Source organism: Oncorhynchus kisutch, linkage group LG9, assembly GCF_002021735.2.
Source record: "Oncorhynchus kisutch isolate 150728-3 linkage group LG9, Okis_V2, whole genome shotgun sequence".
Lineage (NCBI taxonomy): Eukaryota > Metazoa > Chordata > Actinopteri > Salmoniformes > Salmonidae > Oncorhynchus > Oncorhynchus kisutch.
Window position 1 is genome coordinate 10,304,822 of NC_034182.2, and position 15,071 is coordinate 10,319,892.

General features: G+C 43.9%; 1 protein-coding gene across 1 annotated transcript in view; it reads right to left on the reverse strand.

Annotated features, from left to right (window-relative positions):
* LOC109896303 (metallophosphoesterase domain-containing protein 1) overlaps window positions 1–15,054 on the reverse strand; it is a 38,656-nt gene extending 23,602 nt beyond the window's left edge. Inside the window, exons 1-3 of the mRNA XM_031831851.1 lie at window positions 14,796–15,054; window positions 10,911–11,380; window positions 10,060–10,241 (exon numbers count right to left, since the gene is read on the reverse strand). Coding sequence (XP_031687711.1) covers window positions 10,060–10,241; window positions 10,911–11,083 — 355 coding nt within the window. The 5' untranslated portion in view covers window positions 11,084–11,380; window positions 14,796–15,054. The remainder of the gene's footprint in view (window positions 1–10,059; window positions 10,242–10,910; window positions 11,381–14,795) is intronic.
* Window positions 15,055–15,071: the final 17 nt, after the last annotated feature.

Sequence of the window (15,071 nt, forward strand, 5' to 3'; positions counted from 1 at the left end):
ACATATGTGAAAATGGCGTGTTTCTATGTTTTGTGGAAAAAAAGATAAGAGGAAGATTTCCAATTACCTCTTCGGTCTGCATCGTGTGATTTTAACCAATTATGAGTAGGCATTGCCTACTAATTGCCTACTAATTTGTTGATGTTGTCATTGGAAACACTTATCTTCCCCTTTTACCAGAAAACGTGCAATTTTCACATATGTTGATGTTGGCGTGGTGCTGGAGATAATGAATATGAAGATGAACAATTTTGAAATGTCCTTTTAAAGACGATAAGCCTGCAGATACCCCTGGAGAAAGGACAACAGCAGAAGTTGGAACTCACAGAACACTACAAGCCTGATGTCCCATTTGCAGATGATCAGATAGAGGCTGTCAAAAAGCCTAAGTTAAAGACGTTGGCGATTCACTGCAGTGGCCAAACCATTTAATTGCACCCCTGTTACCCTAGATAGGATGTGACTGGATAAAATCCATCAAATACGTTCACTGGCTCTCAGTTAGGAGTGGAGTTAGGTTGACTGGACTGAAACATACCTCGTTCAATAAACACGCTCCCGCATCCACCTCCATTAATTCAAGTTTTATGGGTGACATTTTAAATCATGTTCTGTGAAAGACTGAATCTGCATATTGTATGACTAGGATTATGGCCAGGAGCGTTTCCTGACTACATGACCTTACCAGGAAAAGCTCCTGGTCCTATGTACTTTATGAACACCACCAGTGATCAAAACATTGTGTTCTTCCAATGAGTCAAAGCAGGCCGTGCGTGTCTCTCTTTATCAAACATAATCTACATAAAGGCACAGTGGATCAACGTAGCAACGCTCAAATCACCATTCCACAATACAGTCTTTCTCCCACATACCCAAAGCACACACGTTGGACACAATAATTCACTCAAACACAAAAGTAGATGGAGAAAGACGAACGCGATGCTTTTGGAAAAGAGAAAGGAAGGTGAGAGAGAGACGAGAGAGAGTGAGAGAGAGAAAGAAAGAGGCAGAGAGACTAATCCAAATATGCAGGCAGCGGAGCACTGTCTGCTGTTGTTAGCAACCATCTCTTCCCAGCTTTTGTCTTAGATTTCAAAAGCCGCTTTCAAGCAACAAATAGTTTAAATTTCCCTGTGAATCACCCGCACAAAGCAGCAAGCCTTCTCTGTGTTTCAGTTCAAAAGAAGTAATCAAATAAAAACACATGTACACACACACACAGTAAAACACACCCGAAAACATGCACAACACTTATAAGTCTAAAGCTTGTCTAAGCAGCCCTGCACTACATTCTCCTCCCAAAAGACACTGCAGAGGCTCTCTCCATCCCTCCCTCTCCATCCCTCCCTCCCTCCCTCTCCATCCCTCAGCCTCCCTTTATCCCTCTCATTTCCTCCCTCACTGTCCAGTGTGTGTGTGTGTGTGGTTTTTACAGACCCAGTGCTAACAGGGTTAGTTAAGGGGAGTGATCTGCTGTCTGAAGGGACCTGTGCTTGACTAGATACAGTGGAATGTGCTCTATACTGGCCTTTACAATAACCCCCAAATCCTCAATATCCTAGAAGCCGAGGAGGGCGGTTAGTCTGTGTGTCTGTGTGTGAAGCTTCCGGCGCTCCCGCCACCATTGTTCCGGTGTTCCGATGGGTGGTCCTTGCCCTTTGAAGAAGAAAATCCCTGTTTTGCCCAAATCCATGGCATGTCGAGGGGGATTACTGCCCTTTGTGTGTGTGTCTCTGTGTGTCTGTGTGTGTGTACATGTGTTTGTCTGCAAGCCCAACTTGTTCTAGCTGCCCATGGACATAACAGAGTGTGTATCTACCAGTACTTACTATAATGTCTCCTATACATTCAATCAAGTCATTCTATGCCATAACAGCCTAGTAACATTGGTCTGTCTACAGAAGCAATAACTTCTGTTGATAAGAAAAAAGACATGTTGAGACTAAACTTGGATTAGCATTACAATGCCCATTCAGTGTGTGTGTGTGTGTGTGTGTGTGTGTGTCTAATCCCTCCCACCTGAACATGAAGCCATGAAGCAGACACACGCTCCTAATTTCCTGTTTAAACACCACCCACACACCCGTGTCACATACACAATCGACAAAAACACGCACACAAAAACACAAGCGACTAAGCAAGCAACGCATCCAAAACACACACTCTGCCCTCACACAGTACATTCCTGTAATCACACACACACATTTCCTTTGCACTCACAACCTAAACGCAAATCCAACAGACGGTAATACCGCACCATCTCCGGCCTAGTAGGAGGTCTCTGCCTTTCCTCTCACTCTCTCACTTTATCTATCTCTCGTTTCACTCTCTCTCTTTATCTATCTCTCGTTTCACTCTCTCTCTTTGTCTATCTCTCGTTTCACTCTCTCTCTTTATCTATCTCTCGTTTCAGTCCCTTTCTCTCTTGCTGTTCCACTTCCATATCAAGCCTAGCACATACAGAAGACAAAGCATCAAAAGAGCAGCCTGTACTGTTCCTCGTCACAATGTCACATCAATAGTCAACCACTGAAAAGGTTGATGAGTCAGAATACCGCCAGAGACAGAGTTACTGGACATGCATTACGTTGAACCAACGTGGAATAGACGTTGTAATGACGTCTGTGACCAGTGGGACATTATGTACAGTGGGGCAAAAAAGTATTTAGTCAGCCACCAATTGTGCAAGTTCTCCCACTTAAAAAGATGAGAGAGACCTGAAATCAACTGCGGGAGCAATTATTAGGAAATGGAAGACATACAAGACCACTGATAATCTCCCTCAATCTGGGGCTCCACGCAAGATCTCACTCATTTTGGGGTCAAAATGATCACAAGAACGGTGAGCAAAAATCCCAGAACCACACGGGGGGACCTAGTGAATGACCTGCAGAGAGTTGGGACCAAAGTAACAAAGCCTACCATCAGTAACACACTACGCCGCCAGGGACTCAAATCCTGCAGTGCCAGACGTGTCCCCCTGCTTAAGCCAGTACATGTCCGTGATCCAGAAGAAGATTGGGAGAATGTCATATGGTCAGATGAAACCAAAATATAACTTTTTGGTAAAAACTCAACTCGTCGTGTTTGGAGGACAAAGAATGCTGAGTTGCATCCAAAGAACGCCATACCTACTGTAAAGCATGGGGGTGGAAACATCATGCTTTGGGGCTGTTTTTCTGCAAAGGGACCAGGACAACTGATCAGTGTAAAGGAAAGAATGAATGGGGCCATGTATCGTGAGATTTTGAGTGAAAACCTCCTTCCATCAGCAAGGGCATTGAAGATGAAACGTGGCTGGGTCTTTCAGCATGACAATGATCCCAAACACACCGCCCGGGCAACGAAGGAGTGGCTTCATAAGAAGCATTTCAAGGTCCTGGAGTGACCTAGCCAGTCTCCAGATCTCAACCCCATAGAAAACTTACTATGACTTTGATATGTGGTTACCCCAACTAGCTACACTACATGACCAAAAGTATGTGGACACCTGCTCATTGAACATCTCATTCCAAAATCATGGGCATTAATATGGAGTTGGTCATCCTTTGCTGCTATAACAGCCTCCACTCTTCTGGGAAGGCTTTGCACTCGATGTTGGAACATTGCTGCGGGGACTTGCTTCCGTTCAGCCACAAGAACATTAGTGAGGTCGGGCACTGATATTTGGCGATTAGGCCTGGCTCGCAGTCGGTGTTCCAATTAATCCCAAATGTGCTCGATGTGGTTGAGGTCAGGGCTCTGTGCAGGTCAGTCAAGTTCTTACACACCGCTCTCGACAAACCATTTCTGTATGGACCTGGCTTTGTGCACGAGGGCATTGTCATGCTGAAACAGAAAAGGTCCTTCCCCAAACTGTTGCCACAAAGTTGGAAGCAAAGAATTGTCTAGAATGTCAGTGTATGCTGTAGCATCAAGATTTCCCTTCACTGGAACTAAGGGGCCTAGCATGAACCATGAAAAACAGCCCCAGACCATTATCCTTCCCCCACCAAACTTTACAGTTGGCACCAGTGATGCACCGATATGATGGTAATAACACACAAATTATTGTATTTTTCTTGTCTATTTCTTGTCACTCACAAAATTAGAGTTTGCTATTCACACGAAGCATTACCAGATGTGAACCATGCCTCGAACAAAAGAGATCTCAGAAGACCTAAGATTAAGCTGGAAAGGGTTACAAAAGTATCTCTAAAAGCCTTGATGTTCATCAGTCCATGGTAAGACAAATAGTCTATAAATGGAGAAAGTTCAGCACTGTTGATACTCTCCCTAGAAGTGGCCGCCCTGCAAAGATGACTGCAAGAGCACAGCACTGAATGCTCAATGAGTTTAAGAATAATCCTAGAGTGTTAGCTAAAGACTTACAGGAATCTCTGGAACATGCTATCTCCGTTGACGAGTCTACGATACATAAAACACTAAACAAGAATGGTGTTCATTGGAGGACACCACGGAAGAAGCCACTGCTGTCTAAAAAAAACATTGCTGCACATCTGAAGTTCGCAAAAGAGCACCTGGAAGTTCCACAGCGCTACTGGCAAAATATTCTGTGGACAGATGAAACTACAGTTGAGTTGTTTGGAAGGAACACACAAGACTATGTGTGTTTGGAGAAAAAAAGGTTCAGCACACCAACATCAAAACCTCATCACAACTGTAAAGTATGGTGGAGGAAGCATCATGCTTTGCTTTGCTGCCTCACGGCCTGGACAGCTTGCTATCATGGCCGGAAAAATTAATACCCAAGTTTATCAAGACTTTTGCAGGAGAAGGCTATCTGTCCACCAATTGAAGCTCAACAAACGTTGGTTGATGCAACATGACAACGACCCAAAACACAGAAGTAAATCAACAACAGAATGGCTTCAACAGAAAAAAAATATGCCTTCTGGAGGGGCCCAGTCAAGGTCCTGACCTCAACCCGATAAAGATACTGTGGCATGACCTCAAGATAACTCTTCACACCAGACATCCCAAGAATATTGCTGAACTGAAACAGTTTTGTAAAGAGGAATGGTCCAAAATTCCTCCTGACCGTTGTGCAGGTCTGATCCGCAACTACAAAAAACGTTTGACTGAGGTTATTGCTGCCAATGTAGGGTCAAACAGTTATTAAATCCAAGGGTTCACATACTTTTCCCACCCTACACTGTGAATATTTACACGGTGTGTTCAATAAAGACATGAAAACGTATCATTGTTTGTGTGTTATTAGTATAAGCAGACTGTGTCTGTCTATTGTTGTGACCTAGATGAAGATCAGATCAAATTTTATGACCAATTTATGCAGAAGTCCAGGTATTTCCAAAGGGTTCACATACTTGTTCTTGCCACTGTAAAAAGTTAGAACCAAGCCCCCATCCTCATCCACACCTCTGCAACTCCCCCATGTGGTTCACCAATTTACCGTAGGCATGCGCCAGTGTCAGCACCAGCAACATAGCTCTGGGCTCCGTACACCCCCCCGCCCTGCATCTGTTGCTTCCTGGACTTCCACACTGCCATTTTCACCTGCCCCAACAAGTAATTACCTAAACAGTCCCTCCACCTGTTGACTACACTAAACCTAGGCTCTCCAATGTATTGAATAGGTAGTGTATGCCCCAACACTAGCTCTGTACACCACCCCCCTGGACATAGAAAGAACAAGAGCTGCACTGTCTCCTCCTCCCCACTGATGGATCAAGGTGCGACGAGCGAGAGACAGGTTAACATGCTGAACCAAACCAACCATTGGATCATGTAGAGAGAGCAGCATGTGGAGAGAAAGACAGCATGGAGTGGACATAGTATGTACACCAACACACACCGTGCTCCCAAGGTGCCTACACGGCAATAGCATCATAGGAGTCAACCATCTATTATTCAGGAGAAAAAGGGAGCAGAGAGGAACAGGCGCTAAATAAAGAGTAGTACCCTAGACACAGGTGTCTCTGAACTCTACAAACCTGAGAGAGAGACAGACAGACAGAGACTGACAGGGAGAGAGACAGACAGGGAGAGAGACAGACAGAGACAGACAGGGAGAGAGACAGGGAAAGAGATGGGAAGAGAGACAGGGATATGCAAATACAGAGAGTAAAAGACCAAGGGAGAGATAGACAAGGGAAATGAAATAAGAATGAAAGAGCAAAAGAGAGGGAAAGAAAGGAATGGACAGGGGAATAAAGAGAAGTGAGAGAAAAAAGAGGAGTATATAGAGCAGCAAGTTAAGAATGAAAGCAGCTCCACTCTTGACCCCTGTTGGACCCAGAAGCACAATGAGATCCATATTTAACCAGCGATGGAGAGCAGGCAGCAGCACAGAGCACATCTACTACTGGATACAGGCCCCGCTCCGCGACCCTCCATCATCACGTGATGAATGAAGACGCCACTGAAATCTAAAGCAGCACCTTCTCTTTCTCATATAGACACACAGGGACAATGTGCACACACGCACTGCAACGCCTCCCCTGACTTAATGCATAGTACAGGTTCATCATACGGTTGGCGTCTTCTGTGTAATTGTTCTAACCTGCATTGATTCCCAATGGGCTCTGAAGTGTTAGCAGCAGTAGTGTGTGTGAGAGGACACTGTATGAGAGGCACTGGAAGCTGATCAAAGAGAGCGTTATTGGATAGAATTGTACTGAAGTGGTGCTGTGTACCCACTCTGTCTACCTACTCTCTCCCTTTTCTCTCCTCTCGCCATCTCTTCCTCCTATCTCCTTCTCCAGTCAATCTGACATCATGCCTAAGATATCGTGATTATATGCCCTAACACAAAACCAGGTCTTTCTTAGAATCCACAGAATTCATTTTCACTAAAACAACCAGATCTGTCTTCTGGTTCTCAAGGGACCAAAGCTGAGGATAACCAGCTACAGATAGACCTTCAATGGGATGAAGTTCAACTCTATCTCCCCATCTTCCTCTTTCTCTTCCACAGTCCTCTCCCCTCCCCTCCTCTCTCTCTCCCCCCTCTTCTCCTCATCTCCTGCAGTGTGCACCAGCTCTGACAAAGCCTTGAGCCCCTGCCAGAAGAACCGGGAGGAGCCTTCCTGCTAAAAATACTGAGAAGAAACGGAGGGAGCTGCCACGATGCCAAGTAGAGAGAGAGAGAGAGAGAAACGAGAGACCGTATCTTCATAAAGGGAGGGAGAGATAGAGGAAGGGACAGAAGAAAAAGGGAGGGAACCAGACAAAAGAAAAGACAGAAAGAAAGAAAGAAAGAAAGAAAGAAAGAGAAGACAGACTTTCAGACAAAGGAAGAGAGGAAAGAAAGGACGGTTGGAATGAGTGTGTTCACCTGGCCATATGACAGTGTTTCCCTACAGTGTGCTTTTGTACCGAGGTTCATCAGATCGTAGAAAGCCTAATACTGAGGCCTTTGCTGAGCTCTCACTGGAGCCAGGCTGCAGACACAAAGCAGCATGAGCTATACATTCATCCTCTCTGAGTGAGTGAGTGAGTGAGTGAGAGAGAGAGAGAGAGAGAGAGAGAGAGAGAGAGAGAGAGAGAGAGAGAGAGAGAGAGAGGGGAACAGGAGAAGAATACAGATTATAAATATTTATACGAACGAGCAGGAGTGAAAGACAACTACAGGAAAAGGAGAAAAAGAGAGAATGGGGTATAGATTGAAAAAGAGAGACTTCATAAGGCACACCGGGCGTGTTTGGCGGGTTTTTATCTTCCTAGCAGTCTCTCCCGCCAGTCGAGGCGCGGGCGAGCAGGTTTTCAGCTCGTGCTCCCCGTCGACTAGCCTTGGGGGGGGGCTGAGCTGCCATCCCGTCTCCCCCTCCTCGAGCTTCATCCTTATCCCTCTTGCTCTCCATCGCCTCTACTCCCATCGCAAAGGGACGCTGGAAATAGCAGCTTTCTAAAGTTATGGTTCTTACACGATCTCTTAGAGTTAACGTTGGGTTCATGTTTTATGAAGAAGTAACAGTGACGTGTGCCAACTATAATGTTACTGTTACTGTTCTAAGTACTGAACATTAACTGTGTGGGCAGTTTCTTTTGCTCTTCTCTGTTTCCTCTTTTTATTTATTTTTCATCAGGTATCCCTCCATCCATGACTTATTTGAGTCAAAAACACATTTTCTAATTTCATTTGTGGGTAAAAAATAGACATACAGTGCCTTGCGAAAGTATTCGGCCCCCTTGAACTTTGCGACCTTTTGCCACATTTCAGGCTTCAAACATAAAGATATAAAACTGTATTTTTTTGTGAAGAATCAACAACAAGTGGGACACAATCATGAAGTGGAACGACATTTATTGGACTTTTTTAACAAATCAAAAACTGAAAAATTGGGCGTGCAAAATTATTCAGCCCCTTTACTTTCAGTGCAGCAAACTCTCTCCAGAAGTTCAGTGAGGATCTCTAAATGATCCAATGTTGACCTAAATTACTAATGATGATAAATACAATCCACCTGTGTGTAATCAAGTCTCCGTATAAATGCACCTGCACTGTGATAGTCTCAGAGGTCCGTTAAAAGCGCAGAGAGCATCATGAAGAACAAGGAACACACCAGGCAGGTCCGAGATACTGTTGTGAAGAAGTTTAAAGCCGGATTTGGATACAAAAAGATTTCCCAAGCTTTAAACATCCCAAGGAGCACTGTGCAAGCGATAATATTGAAATGGAAGGAGTATCAGACCACTGCAAATCTACCAAGACCTGGCCGTCCCTCTAAACTTTCAGCTCATACAAGGAGAAGACTGATCAGAGATGCAGCCAAGAGGCCCATGATCACTCTGGATGAACTGCAGAGATCTACAGCTGAGGTGGGAGACTCTGTCCATAGGACAACAATCAGTCGTATATTGCACAAATCTGGCCTTTATGGAAGAGTGGCAAGAAGAAAGCCATTTCTTAAAGATATCCATAAAAAGTGTTGTTTAAAGTTTTTCCACAAGCCACCTGGGAGACACACCAAACATGTGGAAGAAGGTGCTCTGGTCAGATGAAACCAAAATTGAACTTTTTGGCAACAATGCAAAACGTTATGTTTGGCGTAAAAGCAACACAGCTCATCACCCTGAACACACCATCCCCACTGTCAAACATGGTGGTGGCAGCATCATGGTTTGGGCCTGCTTTTCTTCAGCAGGGACAGGGAAGATGGTTAAAATTGATGGGAAGATGGATGGAGCCAAATACAGGACCATTCTGGAAGAAAACCTGATGGAGTCTGCAAAAGACCTGAGACTGGGACGGAGATTTGTCTTCCAACAAGACAATGATCCAAAACATAAAGCAAAATCTACAATGGAATGGTTCAAAAATAAACATATCCAGGTGTTAGAATGGCCAAGTCAAAGTCCAGACCTGAATCCAATCGAGAATCTGTGGAAAGAACTGAAAACTGCTGTTCACAAATGCTCTCCATCCAACCTCACTGAGGTCGAGCTGTTTTGCAAGGAGGAATGGGAAAAAATTTCAGTCTCTCGATGTGCAAAACTGATAGAGACATACCCCAAGCGACTTACAGCTGTAATCGCAGCAAAAGGTGGCGCTACAAAGTATTCACTTAAGGGGGCTGAATAATTTTGCACGCCCAATTTTTCAGTTTTTGATTTGTTAAAAAAGTTTGAAATATCCAATAAATGTCGTTCCACTTCATGATTGTGTCCCACTTGTTGTTGATTCTTCACAGAAAAATACAGTTTTATATCTTTATGTTTGAAGCCTGAAATGTGGCAAAAGGTCGCAAAGTTCAAGGGGGCCGAATACTTTCGCAAGGCACTGTATTTTCACTGGAGGCACTGGATTTTGAATGTCCATTTCTCCTTTCACTACAACAGCAAGGCTGGGCTACAGTCAAATAGAACAGCTTTAATAGTCATTTTATATCACATTTTTATAGGGTTATTAGGAGACTTTCAGACAAAATGTGTATTTCTAAACGAAGAAGAAAACATTTTCAAATAGGATCTGTCACATTTTCAAATAAATTGTGCACCATTTCAAAAAACAAACATCTGTAGAATTGAAGAAATAAGAAATAGAGTACAAAATGTTGATTTGGTGTGATGTTGCTTAATGTGATTGGTCAGTCTTACCTAGCCAATCATTGAACTTCTTGACCTCAGAGGGCAGTCCCAGCTCTGTGAAGTCTCCAGCATGGATGAACACGTCTCCATAGGGCATCTGAATGGCGTCCGTACGGGAGTGGGTGTCTGAGATACACACAAAACGGGTGTAACCTGGCGGCTTGGGAGTGTCGTGGGGCAGGGGGTCTACCCTAAAGTCGAGAGAGAACGAAGGAGAGAGAGAGAGAAAAGAGAGAATGGAGAAAAGCGTGAGAAAGACAGATAAACAATGGGAAGTCTCAAAGTGAAGAAGCAGAGTTGCAGTGTTAATGTAGTCTGGATCATTATCCATCACCATCCCTTATAGAAAGTCAGAAAGAGAGAAAAAAAGAGAGAAATGAAAAGAGGGAAAAAACGGAGAGGTCGGCCACAACAAAGCCGAAGGAAAAGAAAGAAAAGCACAGACAGAGAGAGTCCTGTGGGAGTTTCCATGAGTGTGCAGCAGCCCCAGAGAGTCTCCAGAGGGAGAAGGGAGCTGGTGAATAACAGTGGCCCACTTTAGTGAGCTCTCCTCCAGGTATACAGCAAGCCCTCAACACTCCACCATCACACAGAGACCGAAAGAAGGACAGAGACAGAGAGAAATGGAATGAGAGAGCAAATAACAGCATGCAGAAAGGATGGGTCTCAAAGAAAAAGAAAGAGGGAGAAAGTGGGGAGACAGGAATAGAGGAATAGAGGAGGGCTTGGGAACAGAGATAGAGACATAGAGACCAGGTGTCTGAACATATGTAGTGTGTATGCCAGCTTATGTGTATGCCTATGTATATCCGCAGGGGTGTGCTTCTGCCTGCCTGCCTGCATGCATGTGTTCTATTTACATGTGTACGTGCGGGGGCTGGAAGCGTCCCTGGTTGATGTTGTAGAAGGTGAAGGCCTGGGTGGGGTTGGTGCTGTATTCATCCACCTCCACGGCCACCCTGCCTGCTGCCCGCTGGGCCTGGGACTGCTGCTGCCGCCGTGCAGCCATGATCTCTGACAGGGTGAAGGCCATGCTTCTGGAGCCTGGGCCTGGGCCGCTACTGGGCTGGGGAAGAGGTGGGTTGGGCTGGGGCTGACCCACTCTGGGCTGGCCTGGGGTAGACGTGGTCTGGCCTGGGCTGGAGGTGGCCTGGTCCTGGCACACACAGTAGTTAGGACTGGGAGTGAGGCCTGCTGGAGCGGTCAGGGTTGCGGATTGGCTCACCAGAGAGAGGCCCTCTGTCACAGCTTGGCCCACCTTGGAGAAACTATGCTGGGTTGCTGAGCGAGCATGTCCCCCCTCCAACTCCGGCTCAGTGTCCCCCTACTCCTGCACACACAGAGAACAGAACCACTGAGTGGAAATACAACGGCAATCTGGAATGCGCAGTTAAGACTGTAAATAAATCACTATCCACCAAAGCAACATAACCCAACCCCTAAGAGCATCTAAGGCTTTTACACTGTCAAGCAGATATCACATTTACTACTGCCTTTAAATTACAGCTCTGCTTCTGGGATTCTAGTAGGATTTCATATGGATCCTGTAAGATGGTGAGAGAGGGATGTAAGGAAGGAGGGTGATCATTTGGGGATGAGTGGGGGAGCTGGATTTATCCTGGATTGTGCTGCTATGATGTCAGTGTGCCATGTCATTCATGTGAAAACGGCCACACACACCATTTCCTAATTATACACACTTAACACCATGACTCACACAGGCATACTCTTGTGTGTGTCCATACGTATGTATGTATGTATGTATGTATTTATGTATGTACAGTATGTGTGTGTGTGTGTGTGTGTGAGAGAGAGAGAGAGAGAGAGAGTGTGGCAGTGCCAGAAGTCCTCACACTGAGTGAATGAGAGCAGAAGGGTGCATTGGCAGATGCTGAGAGCATGGTACACAGTGAGAATAGAAGAGGATTACACTGGGACTAGGAACAAAGGGAACGGGCCGTATTAACATGAACAGGACCTTGTCTACAGGAAGAATGATGAAGAAAGATGTAGCAGAGAACATGGTGAAGAGGGACGGTTTGATAAATGAATAGGCGTGAGGTGGAATTGATTGATGCACACTCTTCTTCGGCACAGACGACACACTCAGATTTAACGACTGTGAGAAGCAGTCCCATAAAATTGTGTGACAATGTTCCTTCGTTTCACTGGTAGGCTATTCCACACCCTGGTACGGACACACACCATTAGTCATGTATGTTGGTTAGATTCTTTATGCTGTGTAAAAATGGACTGTGTATGTGCATGTGTGTCTAGGCTACAAGTCCTGTTGACAGGCTATGACTGATTCTTACAAGGCTATAGCGTACAGCCATGAGTGTGCACGTCTGGCTCACTTTGAACTTGACAAGGCATTTGCAGAATTCACCTGTGTCCCATGTTAACAAAGTGAGAGAGGGGCACATGCATTAAAGGAGAACCACTCTGTCAAATGAAGAGAACAAACATTACAAAATCTACATTTGGGAAAGTAATTCACACCTGATTAATAAGACAATTAAGTAATTCCAAGTAATCTCGCATAAACAAGTTGATTTGAGGCATTTATATGAAGGTTTAGTTTCATGTTTTCACAACAATCGTCATTAATTTTAATTATGTCCAGTTATCTCACTAAATCTTACTAAACTAAATTACAAACAAATCAATGAAATCAGATATAATGTCAAGCCTTTATTCTTGGGTTTTAGCCTACTTCAGAAGGCTATTTTGTGTAGTTTAGAAGAGCACAGTCACCAAAACACAAAGGCATGGGGATTAAATAGTTGTCTTTGTCTTTCTAAATGTGAATAATATAAACTTAAACATTTATATTCGTAAGACATTGCTTTTTTGGGTGTTAGAATTCAATTTAGTTGTAGTTAGGACCCCAAGTAAACTCTCATCAACCGCTTGAGGGGTTGTTGGCAGAGCTGTTCTGAAACTTGATTATGGCATTGACCAGATAAATATAGGCTATGTAGCATTTCATGGTTCTTTATGGCATTGACCAGATAGATATAGGCTATGTAGCATACTGTGGTTCTGCTATTTGGATCTAGCATCAAACAGAGAGAAATGTGATACACTGCATTCACAAATGATTCATACCCCTTGACTTATTCCACATTTTGTTGTGTTACAGCCTGAATTCAAATACCCCATAATCACAAAGTGAAAATATGTTTTTAGAAATGTTTCCACATTTATTGAAAATGAAATACAGAACTATCAGAAATATTTACATAAGTATTCACACCCCTGAGTCAATACTTTGTTGAAGCCACTTTGGCAGTGATCACAGCTGAGTCTTTCTGGGTAAGTCTCGAAGAGCTTTCCACACCTGGATTATGCAACATTTGCCCATTATTATTTTCAAAATTCTTCAAGCTCTGTCAAATAGGTTGTTGATCATTGCTAGACAACCATTTTCAGGCCTTGCCATAGATTTTCATGTAGATTTAAGTCAAAACTGTAACTCGGCAACTCATGAACATTCACTGTATTCTTGATAAGCTCCATTACATTTATTTTTTATCATGAAAAACTCCTGTCCTTAACGATTTACAATCATACTCATAAGATGATGCAGCCACCACTACGCTTGAAAATATGGAGAGTGGTACTCAGTAATGTGTTGTATTGGATTTTCTCCAAACATAACACTTTGTATTCATACAAAAAGTTAATTGCTTTGCCACATTTTTTCAGTATTACTTTATTGCCATGTTGCAAACAGGATGCATGTTTTGGAATATGTTTATTCTGTACAGGCTTCCGTCTTTTCACTCTGTCAATTAGGTTAGTATTGTGGAGTAACTACAATGTTGTTGAGCCATCCTGAGTTTTCTCCTATCACAGCCATTCAACTCTGTAACTGTTTTAAAGTCACCATTGGCCTCATAGTAGAAATCCCGGAGCAGTTTCCTTCCTCTCCGGTAACTGAGTTTGTTAGGAAGGATGCCTGTATCTTTGTTGTGACTGGGTGTATTGATACACCATCCAAAGTGTAATTAATAACTTCACCATTCTCAAAGGTATATATATGCAATGTCTTTTTTTACCCATCTACCGATAGGTGCCCATCTTTGAGAGGCATTGGAAAACCTCCCTGGTCTTTGTGGTTGAATCTGTGTTTGAAATTCACTACTCTACTGAGGGACCTTACATATAATTGGATGTGTGGAATACAGAGATGAGGTAGTCATTCAACAATATTATGTGACTTGTTAAGATAATTTACTCCTAAATGTATTTAGGCTTGCCATAACAAAGGAGTTAAATGCTTATTGACTTAAGAGGTTTCAGCTTTTCATTTTTTATTAATTTGTAAAAACATAATTCCACGTTGACATTATGGGGTATTGTGTGTAGGCTAGTACCAACAAAATCTATATTTAATCAATTTTAAACTCAGGCTGTAACACAACAAAATGTGGAAAAAGTCAAGGGGTGTGAATACTTCCTGAAGGCACTGTACATCATGAAAACAACCCGGTGGTCAAGCTAACACAGAGAGGAGAGTGGCATTGTCCAAAATCACAATCTTGGACTAGATTTACTAGACTTTAGGCTACGTGAAGTAAAAAAACTAAAACATTTCCGATATAAAAAATACACATTAGAATAGAATCGAAATCAAGATCTCTATTTCGGATTGTCATCCTACTAATCCTGTAGCCTGCTATGCAAAACATAGGCAACACCAATTTGCATGCAAGCAGCCACCGCGGCATCTAACCTACCTGCGTTCGCCCGGTCTCCCGGTCCGATGAGCTGAGCCTGTCAGGTTAGGGATGAACCAGTGAAGTCCCGTGGGTCTGATAGAGGAGCAAACAGCGGAGAGGGAGCAGCTAGCGAGTTGCGCTGGTCTGTTTGAAAGTGCAGCGCGTGGTGCACCTGGTTTGCGCTTTGGCTCTCGCGGAAACACTTCATCTCCCGCCTCTTGTGCTGAATGTGCTCGAGCTCTGTGTCTTCCCGCCTCTCCCTGATATGTTCTGGAGCCTTCTGTTGGATGAACA